The sequence below is a fragment of the Puma concolor genome, chromosome D4 (assembly GCF_028749965.1).
Source record: "Puma concolor isolate L17-30 chromosome D4, mPumCon1.1.hap2, whole genome shotgun sequence".
In the NCBI taxonomy this organism is placed as follows: Eukaryota; Metazoa; Chordata; class Mammalia; order Carnivora; family Felidae; genus Puma; species Puma concolor.
The window spans coordinates 88992644-89003445 of record NC_141679.1 but is presented as its reverse complement, the minus strand read 5'-3'; the positions used below and the strand labels follow the sequence as shown (position 1 = coordinate 89003445).

The 10802-nt window shown below is 50.2% G+C and overlaps 1 protein-coding gene and 1 long non-coding RNA gene across 20 annotated transcripts in view; one reads left to right on the top strand and one right to left on the bottom strand.

Annotated features, from left to right (window-relative positions):
• Positions 1 to 1975: 1975 nt before the first annotated feature.
• Positions 1976 to 3307, bottom strand: LOC147575099 (uncharacterized). The gene is made up of 2 exons (XR_015243137.1): positions 2967 to 3307; positions 1976 to 2302 (listed from the first exon to the last, which is right to left on the bottom strand). It is a non-coding gene; the product is annotated as an uncharacterized LOC147575099 (long non-coding RNA).
• A 126-nt stretch (positions 3308 to 3433) lies between these two features.
• The window catches only part of FNBP1 (formin binding protein 1), a 144911-nt gene continuing 137542 nt past the window's right edge, over positions 3434 to 10802 (top strand). For 18 of the 19 annotated variants that reach the window (XM_086684261.1, XM_086684272.1, XM_086684276.1 and 15 more), the window contains exon 1: positions 3434 to 3608. In XM_086684261.1, coding sequence (XP_086540387.1) covers positions 3585 to 3608 — 24 coding nt within the window. In that variant the 5' untranslated portion in view covers positions 3434 to 3584. The remainder of the gene's footprint in view (positions 3609 to 10802) is intronic. The other variant, XM_086684277.1, reaches the window with a different exon arrangement.

Below are 10802 nucleotides of genomic sequence, written 5' to 3'. Positions count from 1 at the left end.
CGTGACTTTGTTTTAAAAATTTTTTTTTTCAACGTTTATTTATTTTTGGGACAGAGAGAGACAGAGCATGAACGGGGGAGGGGCAGAGAGAGAGGGAGACACAGAATCGGAAACAGGCTCCAGGCTCTGAGCCATCAGCCCAGAGCCTGACGCGGGGCTCGAACTCCCGGACCGCGAGATCGTGACCTGGCTGAAGTCGGACGCTCAACCGACTGCGCCACCCAGGTGCCCCAAATCTTCGTGACTTTGAAGTCAGTAGCATTATGTCCATTTTCTAGAGTGGGAAACAGGTTTAGAGAACGAAAATAATTCGAGCACAGCTCTGCAGCCGTCTGTGCAGGGCTGTCCCAGTCTGGCTGACCCCAAAGCCTGTGTGCATGCCAGCCCCCTCATTCAGCCTCGTAACAACCTGTGCGGTCCCTGTCTTACCAATGAGGAAACCGAAACCCAGTTTAAGTTGACTTGGGAAGGTCACACACACAACACATCTATCTGACAAGTCATGGAACACTAAAATCCCAACTTAGCAGTTACAAAACCTATCTCCTATAAACTAGGCAAAAAGAGACCTCTATACATCAAAGGCCCTGAGCGAGATGTTTATTATTTGCTAGAAGCATTAGAACTGTCAAAAAGCCCTGGTGGAATTGTTGGGCTGTGCAGGGTCTCTAATCATGTCCACATGAACAGAGTATCTGGTGGAAATTCATAGTTACCCACCAAGATCATAACTTTGTAAATCCGTGTTCTTCAAATGTGACTGAGAGGTGAAACAGGTATGCTGAACCCACATTGACCTTCTGTGTAATTCAAGCATTTACATAGAGCTTAGAATATGTCCTGTGAGGGGCGCCTGGGTGGCGCAGTCGGTTAAGCGTCCGACTTCAGCCAGGTCACGATCTCGCGGTCCGGGAGTTCGAGCCCCGCGTCAGGCTCTGGGCTGATGGCTCAGAGCCTGGAGCCTGTTTCCGATTCTGTGTCTCCCTCTCTCTCTGCCCCTCCCCCGTTCATGCTCTGTCTCTCTCTGTCCCAAAAATAAATAAACGTTGGGAAAAAAAAAATTAAAAAAAAAAAAGAATATGTCCTGTGAAAATTGATGCCTAAGTAGGTCAGGTCACCCTAATGTGTCAATAGTGAGAATTCTTTGTCTTAGAATTATTCTCTCTTACTATAAGAGAAACTGAAGTGGATTTTGTTCTGCCTAGAGAATACTGTGCTGTAATTATCCCCCCCCCCTCCCCACTGGCTTCTCTTAATCCTGAACTGTTGGTTTCCCTTGCTTTGAGATCAGTAGTGCCTTTTTCCTTTATTTTTATTTCTTGAAGATTCTGACATTTTCAAAACTTTTCCAGGTACCACCCAAACTTAATGAACTTAAAGATATTTTGCAGTGTGGTCTAATTAACCTGGTTCCATAGAGTTCTGCTACTGTGGCTTCTATAACTATTTCCTGCTTACTTTAAAAAGGTTTCATTGTCATGTGGTCTTTTTTTCTTCTGTCCCTTCCTCTTCTTTCCCTTCTAGAGCAGCAGGTTGTTTTTTCTCCTGATTAGCATATTTTCACAAATGGTCAGTGTGTTTTTGAGAAGTCTCCAAGAACTCAGTCAAGATTAGATCATTGTATTTGACTGGAAAAAGAGTCAAGCCTTGGCAGGAAGGGAAATTGAGTTGATTGCTGAGCAAGGTCTCGTTAGCTAACCTGTATTTCCTTTACCATTTCCAGATAGCAAAGTAAATTTTGCAGCATTGTTTGAAATTCTAAGCCTTCCAATTCACTCGGGCTCCTAATCTGCCTTGGGAGTAAGAGACTGGCCATCCTGATTGTTGCATATCTAGCAGGCTCTGGAGTAAAGAGTTCCCAGACCTGGGAACTGTGAGAGAAAAATGTTTAAATACACGCGCTAAAAACGAATGAGTAGGGGAAGCTGGTAACTGAAAGAAACAAAAACAAAAACAAAAAAAACCCACCAACCCAACAGCTTAGACAGTTTCAATTTATTGTAACTCTGTCCAACAACGGAAGTAGACTCGTAGGTTTCTCTGCAAGGGTTTTTCATCTCCACCCTTCCACGGAGGAGAATGATAAACTTGTTGAGGCTGGTGGTGGTGGGGTGGTAGGTATTGGAGAGACGCATTATTGTGCAATATTTCTCAAATGGGGCCCATTTTAGAAATACTCAGAGAAGTCAGTAATGTTAGATACGAGCGAAAGAAAACTCGGGGAGGAGAGGACGTAGTGATTCAGAGGGAAGAGTCGGAACTCCACAATTCAACACAGCTTGTTGGAAATATCTGGGTAGACCTTTGGAACACAGAGAAAAGGGGAGCATCTACTTAAAAATCAACTCTGGGGGCACCTGGCTGGCTCAGTCTCCGGAGCTTGAGGTTGTTTATCCTGGGGTTGTGAGTTCCAGCCCCACCTTGGGTGCAGAAATTACTTAGAATCTTAAAAGAAAAATCAGCTCTCAGTTTACCAATGTTGGGCGGGTAACAGGTGCTCATCTCCTGTTCCTCTCCAGCACTGGGTGAGATGGATACTTATAACCTCCATGTGGGAGGCGGAGTCATTGTCTTGAGGCCACCCAGCTAGTGTGTGCAGGAAGCCGGATTGACGCGTTATCCGTGGACCCAACGCCTTTGCTATTATAACCCACTAAGCCGCGACGTTATTTCACGTGTGAGCGTTTCTTGGCCCAACCAGTTGGGAACCACTGGTTTCATAGATTAGAAATCACTGGTTGCCTGCCCCTGGATTCCTTCCCCGGCCCCTCAGAGCTGCTTGGTCGCTCTTGGCCTCGACTTCCCTATCTGTATCCGGCACAGACATCGCCGTACCAGGCCCCACTCCCACCGTGCAAGGCCGCAGGGCCCTTCGGGCCTCCGCGGCTGCGGGGCGGTGGGAAAAAGGCAACCCGAGCGAACTCTGGTCGGCGCGAATGGCCGCCAGGGAAAAGTATTGTCCTTACGTCCGAATTGGCGCTCGGCGCGCTGGGGCAACCCCAGGCCTCGGTAGAGCACCGCTAATAACAGAGTCCGGCTACGTTCAAAGGCGAGAGGTCGTTCCAAGAGCACAGAACGTGGTCGCTAATAAGAAATAAAAGACATCGGCAGGGCGAGTTCTCCGGGTTCCAGATCCCGCCGGCCCTCCCGCCACCCCGTGCGTCCTTCTGGACCCCGGCGCCGCGGAGGCCCGGCGGAGGGCGCCCGGCGGGAAGGTGGGCCGGGGGCGGGGCGCGCGCGTGCGCGAGCTGTCAGGCCGGCCCCTCCCCCGGCGTAGCCCCGCCCCCAGCCCGCAGCCCCTCCCTCGCTTCCCCCTCCTCTGGGTCTCCGGGTGTTGGGCGGGCGGGCGCTGCGGCGGCAGCGGCGGCTGCTTCCTCGGGCCATTTTGCTGAGGAGCTTCGGGGAGGAGGAGCTGCCGAGGAGACCCAAGGCGAGGAGCGGCGAGCCAGAGGAGGCGGCGGCCGCGCGCGCACCGGGCTTTCCTCGATCGCGGGGATCTCAAGGGGCGAAGGGATCGCCGGGGAGGGGGACCGGAGAGCCGCGCCCGCCGCGCGGCGCGCCCCTTCCCGCCCCCTGCCTGCACCATGAGCTGGGGCATCGAGCTCTGGGTGAGTGAGGGACGGGGCCCGCCGGGCTGCGGGGGGGTGGGGGGGGGGTGGGGAGGTGCCTGGCGCGCCTGGGCAGGGGGCGCGGGCCGAGCTGCCTTGGTGAAGGCGATGGCGCGCTGGTCAGGGTCCCCGCGGCCTCGGGAGCAGACGCGGGGCTCGGTGCCCCTCGTCGGCCTTGGCCCGAGCCGGAGGTGCGAGCCAGATTCTCCCTTCCCAGGCGAGGGGAGCTGGTGTGGGTCCTCGGCCGCCTGAGAAGGGGGCACGGATCCGGGTCTCCCCGGCGGCCTGGGCCGGGGGTGCGGGTACCCCCCCCACCCCCTCCAGCAGCCTGAGGAGGGGGCGCGGATCTGAGTCTCCCCGGCGGCCTGAGCAGGGGGTGCGAATCTGGGTCCCCCAGCTCTCCAGCGGCCTGAGAAGGGGTGCGGATCTGGGTCCCCCCAGCGGCCCGGGAAGGGAGCACGAACCTGTGCCTCCTCCCCAACGCCTCGCCCCGGTGCTGGGAACGGGGTGCGGATCCAGGTCCCCGCGGCGGTCTGGTCGAGGGGCGCGGGCCGGCCTCCCTGTCCCCCGCGCCCCGAGCTCAGAGTGGTGTGTGGAAAAAGCAGCCTTAATCCCTCGCGTCGAGTAACCGATGCGCGACCGACCGGCTTCGAGGGGGCGTGGAGGCCGTCGGATTTTCGGGGCTGCGTGATGCGTTCGGGCGCCCCAGCCGCGAGTCCCTAGGGCTGTTCCCCCAGTGGAAGTGCGGGCGGATCTGGCGCTCCTCTCGGGGGCGGGGCGGCCTCGGCCCGGCCGGGTCCCAGGTCTTGGGTTTTGGGGTACACGGGCGAGAAGTGGTGTGTCTTCCCTCTCGGGGCGAGGACTTTTGACCTGTGGCGGCGCGGGGCGCGCTCGTAGTTCTCAAGGAGCAGCTCAGGTCCTGGGTTTGCCGCGGGGGACTGCGGCGTTTGGCCTGGAGGGGAAAGTAGTTGGGGGGAGATGTGTGCCCACCTTCAGGAAGAGGCGTTCGCGGGGGAAACCGCTCTTTGACTGCTCAGAGGAAACAGTGTAACATGGGGAAGGTTGGCGGCGAGGGGCGCCCTCCGAGATCCTCCAGCGGGGGCTGCCGATGGGTAAACAGGCGGCGAGGTGCCTGGAAACGGCGTCCCCGGAGCGGGGCGAACTGGGGACGCCTAGGCAGCGCGCAGGCCGTGCCCGGGGAGCAGAGGCTGTGGCCGGTGGGATGGAGCTGGTTTCTCCGCCTTTCTCTGGATTCCTGGGGAAGTGGCCGGGCAGGGGATGGGCAGTACGGTGGGGGGGGGGGGGGGGGGGAGGAGGAGGAGAAGTGGATGAAATCTCAATCATCGCCCAGAAATGTTCTCAAGAGGAGACCTTTCCCCATGGTGAACTCCAAAGGGCCTCCTTTCCGAATTCCATTTGTAAAGGGTGTGGAGGAGAAAGTGTGGGGTGGTGGTTGCTCTGAGCCGAGGCCAAGAAATCTCGTATCAAAGTAAAACAAGGTTGGAGCAGCTATGAAAACGGAGCGCATCCTCCCTTAATTTTTTTTTTTTTTTTTTTTTGGCTTTAACTGTTTTTACATAACCATTTCTCCGGCTCAGAAGCAGCTACTGTTACTGATAGCAAAATCCTGAAGGCAATAGCTCCCTTCAATTAGAGTGATTCACTTGATAAACATCCTCTGTCTAAACGGACTCAAAATTTCGGCCGATGTTTACAAACACTCATTTTAAAAATAAAGGAACCGATGGTTTTAGGCATTGGCAACATCTCTACTGAGGCAAAAATCTATCCTTTTAAGTGCGGTGTTTCTTTCCTCTTCCACTCCTTGTCCACTCCTTTTGGCTCTTTTTAAGCTTATCTGGGGTGGGGGGAAACAAATCAGAAGTAAATTTTATCCAGATAATAGAAATCCTGGCACGATTTCTTTTTGCACTGGTTCACACAAGAGAAAGGGGTTAGGGAGGGGAAAATGCAATCTATTTTTAGGCGAGACAGGTTGGGTAAAAGGGACTGAACACAGTGTGGCCATTTCAGTGATGTGAGTGAATGTCCTAAGAGGTGATCGGGAAGGAGGAGGTAGTTACGGGAAGAAAATGGTAGATTGGCCCCAATCGCCTGCGTTGCTCTTTAGAGGGCAGAGGGGTGGGAAAGACAATTTTGCCGAAAACAAATAGGAACTGGAATATGTGTGATACGGAGCCTTGATTTCCCAAGTAAATTGAGGGGTGGTGGATAGGGATGTTGATGAAGCACGAGTGGGGGGGGGGGGTGTGCTGGTAACTGTTGAAGCTGGGCCATCAGCATCAAAGGACCCAGGATACTCTTCCTACTGTACATGCTTGGAATTTTCTATAATAGAAGTACTTGGAAAAGGTCGTTAGGGAGTATATGTGTACTACTTGAAATTTTTTCTTTTCTTTTCTTTTTTTGCTTGATAAATTGACAAGGAAGAACACATCAGTTACCGTTTTATACGTGCACGTATATGTCGGCGAAGAGTTACCCCCAAAAACCATTCCACTCGAGTGTGTGTGTGTGGGGGGGGCCTTTGTCCTTGAGTGGCTGAGAGTTTAATAGAGGGGAAAGAATCAACACGTTATTTGCACTAATAAGAGAAGTGCATTATTGGAGTTTTAAGGTGAAATGCCCAGGAGTATAAGGGCAACAAAATGTCTTTCAGTTGCTTTATTTTATTAGTATAGGAGATTTAAGAAAAACTTTGGAATAATGAAGGATTCTGAAAAAGAACCCTCCAGTCCTTCAGCGGTAGGAGACTGGGTGAAGTACAGGGGTGGGCAGTGTCCAGCAGTCGGGCACAGAGCAGGCATTGAGGGTTTTCCTTGAATGGTGGCTTGGACTCAGGCACGCGGGTAATAAGATAACGACGGGGTTGGGGCGCCCGGGTGGCTCAGTCGGTTGAGGATCCACCTTCGGCTCAGGTCATGATCTCACGGTCCGTGAGTTTGAGCCCCGCGTCGGGCTCTGTGCTGACCGCTCGGAGCCTGGAGCCCGCTTCGGATTCTGTGTCTCCCTCTCTCTGACCCTCCCCCGTTCACGCTCTGTCTCTCTCTGTCTCAAAAAAAAAAAAAAAAAAAAAAGATAACGATGGGGCGCAGAAGCCTAAATTGTCAGAATTATGTCTCTAGGTGGGGGGAGACGGCCCTATGGTTTGGGTGGCCGTGAGTTATTTGTAACAGGTGGTTGCAGCTTTCACAGACCTTCACAAATACCACCACGTTTCTCACACATTTTAAGACTTTAGTCAAGATCCGCACAGGCCTTTAAAACCCACGGGTTTCTAATGGGTCCTTTACACTCGAGGACTGGTCTCCACACATGTCCTCCTTTTCGGTGGAGTGAAACCTTTCTCTCTCTTCCTTACTTTCATATTCCAGGAAACCTTGAGAAATCATGCAATGTTCAGGAAGTTCTCATACCACTGTAAAAATGAACTCAGACCCGTACTTTGTAATAACTTTATTGGATCGTTTGTATTTAAATTGAGGCTTTTTATTTTTGTATCAGAAGGTCGTCACAAAGTATAAAGGCTGCTTTAAAGTGGTTAGGGTATAATTAAATCGTTTCTGTACAACTCTTCATATTAGCCCCTTTTATTTTTGTTATTAAAAAAAATTTTTTTTTTTTAAGTTAAACTCCACGCCAGAAATGGGGCTCGAACTAAGGACCCTGAGATCAAGAGTTGGGTGCTCTACTGACTGGGCCAGTCAGGTGCTCCCCCCCCCCCCCCATACTATTCCCCTTTAATCAATCAGAACCTGACACAGACCTGGATCCCACGACCCTGGGATCATGACCTGAGCCAAAATCCAGAGTCGGACGCTCAACAGACTGAGCCACCCAGGTGCCCCTCCCTTTAAATCAGTTTTTAATTTTTTTTATTGAACAGCTATTGTGTGCAAGACACTAAGTCCTGTTATATACATTGAAGGATATCTACGTATTTCAGGGAAAGCATTGAAGCAGGTTTTAACTCTTGTCTGCCACATCAGAGTCTAAACAGAGATTTATGTTTCTAAGAATAACCAAAGTGCTTTACTCAAGACTTTGTTACAAAAGGTAACGTCAAGAGGGTTAAATAGATTGCCCTGATTTGTTGACACTGTGACTGGTCATGGGAGAAATGGCCAAGCAAGAATTTCTTACATTTGAATGGGGTTTTTTTTTGTTTTGTTTTTGTTACTCAGTAGAGGGAAGTGACAAGTTAGTGAAGTGTCACTTCAGATTTTTATTTGCTCGCTCATTAATGCAAAGTATAAATAAACCCGTTGGAGATTTTAGCTTTCCTCATGATGATTCTACTCTCTGCTGCTAACAAGTGACTAAGTGACAGAACCTACTTTTCTTATCTCTCAGCGTCCTCTCTGTCATCATCATTTCTTTACTTTGGTGCTAATAAGAAATGGACTGGCCCAAATGTCAAAAGCAAGAAAACAAGCAGCGAGACTGAATAATACCTATTGGTTAACATAGTAATCCCCTGTGTTGATTGTGTGTAATTTATTTAAAAAAAAAAATTTTTTTTTTCAACGTTTATTTATTTTTGGGACAGAGAGAGACAGAACATGAACGGGGGAGGGGCAGAGAGAGAGGGAGACACAGAATCGGAAACAGGCTCCAGGCTCCGAGCCATCAGCCCAGAGCCTGACGCGGGGCTCGAACCCACGGACCGCAAGATCGTGACCTGGCTGAAGTCGGACGCTTAACCGACTGCGCCACCCAGGCGCCCCAATTGTGTGTAATTTAAAAAAAATTTTTTTTTAATGTTTATTTATTTTTGAGAGAGACACACACACACACAGAGTGTGAGCAGGGGAGGGTCAGTGGGAGAGGGAGACACAGAATCCGAAGCAGGCTCCAGGCTCTGAGCCATCAGCACAGAGCCCGACGCGGGGCTCGACCTCACAGACCGTGAGATCGTGACCTGAGCTGAAGTCGGCCACTTAACCGACTGAGCCACCTAGGCGCCCCTACTGCATGTAATTTTTTAGCCTAAGTTTCTAAGACATTGCCAGGCACGTGATGTACATTCGACACTAGGAGGAATACGGTGATGGTGACTGTGGGATGCAGATTTTTAGAGGCAGCCATGAAAGAGTGATCTACCAACTGTACTGAGAACAATGCCCGACTCACAGTAGGAGTTGGTAAGTTTTTGCTGAACAAATGAACGAATCCTTGTTGTCCCTTTTGTTTTAACATTGGCTTTTTTTTTTTTTTAAGTAATGGGAGGGTAATTTTCCCCCCTTTCTGCCCTCTGGCAGTTGTAAACATGTTTGATGATTCTAGGTGTCTTTTATTTCTTTATTTTTTAAGAGACTTCAGTTTTTAGAGCCATTTTGGTTTCACAGCAAAATTGAGTGGGAAGTACAGAGATTTCCCATAGACCCCTCCCGGTCCACAAATACGCACAGCCTAGGCACCTTTCTTACTTTTAAAGTAAGGCTTGAAGGTTCCTCTCTTCTCTGTCGTTCATGCTGTTTATGCCTGCTATGCATGTGTGTGTTCATTATAAGAACACTTTCCAGAGTGTTAAAATTGTAAACTAGGCAATACCGATCCCTTCTTCACCTTGAAGTAATTGACTTAGTAAGTTCCAGGTTTGGGAGGATGATCAGTACCTCTCCTCACTGCAGAATGCGAAATGCAGGGCCGTATTAACCACAACTCCTAGACCTTCTGCTCTTTATTCTTAATGATTCAGAGATTTCCCTCTGGGATAAAACATAGCAAGACCAACAGGGGAGACATTCATTACTCTCAGATCGGTGGTGAGTGGAGCAGCACTGCTTCGGAAGACACACTAAATGGAGTTTAATTCTGTCATCCCTGCCTTGCCATTGACACAGGCTTTCCCCAGGGGCGCCTGGGTGGCTCGGTCAGTTAAGCGCTCGACTTCGGCTCAGGTCATGATCGCACAGTCCGTGAGTTCGAGCCCCGCGTCGGGCTCTGTGCTGATGGCTCGGCGCCTGGAGCCTGCTTCGGATTCTGTGTCTCCCTCTCTCTCTGCCCCTCCCCCACGGGTGCTCTGTCTCTCAAAAATAAATAAATGTAAAAAAAAAAAATTTTTTTTTTAATTTAAAATTTCTATTGGAGGGGCACCTGGGTGGCTCAGTCGGTTAAGCGCTCGACTTCGGCTCAGGTCATGATCGCACAGTCCGTGAGTTCGAGCCCCGCGTCGGGCTCTGTGCTGATGGCTCGGCGCCTGGAGCCTGCTTCGGATTCTGTGTCTCGCTCTCTCTCTCTGCCCCTCCCCTGCTCATGCTCTCTGTCTCTCTCTGCCTCAAAAATAAATAAAACATTTAAAAAATTATTAATAAATAAATAAATAAATAAATAAATAAATAAATAAACATTCAAAAAAACAAAATGAAGCAGGCTTTGCCCGCCTCTTCTGGTTATGAAACAAAACACGGGAGGTCTGGCAGCCTTAATTCCCTCATCACCTTCTTGTCCTCCCTACACACTAGACATCATCCTGAAAATTCGTATAAACTGCATTTTTGGTAGGTGACGCTGTGTTTCAGGTGCCGTAAAAGAGTTTTGTAAACGCCCGTGCTCACCGTGTGACCACGTTAAACTCGCGCTTTACGCCGGGGCGACACGGAAAATGCTCTTTGGAGGTCTATTCAAGTATCACCCACTTCCTAGCTAAAGCTAACATTGTGTTTCCTGCATTACTAATACTTGTTTCATTAACACCACCCACATTTAAAAACAAGGCTTTATTTTGACACTTAAAAACTGCAAGCTACCGAGAATCCATGAATGCCCGAGGGATTAATCTAATTAGATTTTAGAACGTGGGTGTGAAATCTGGAATCAGTGTTTGTAATGAAATATTTGTTTCCTTTTTTAGTAACACAGACTGGTTTCAGCCTAGCGATATGTCTAGTTAAGAAATGTTAAAAATCGGGGCACCTGGCCAGCTCAGTCGGTGGAACGGGCAACTCTTGATCTCAGGGTGGTGAGTTCGAGCCCCGCTTTGGGTGTAGAGATTACTTAAACATAAAATCTGGAGGGGCACCTGGCCGGCTCAGTCGGTTGAGCGTCCGACTCTTGATTTTGGCACAGGGGGTGATCCCAGGGTTGTGGGATCGAGCCCACGCCAGGTTCTGTGCCGAGCGAGGAGCCTGCTTGAGACCCTCTGTCTCTCTTCCTCTGTCCCTCGCCCAG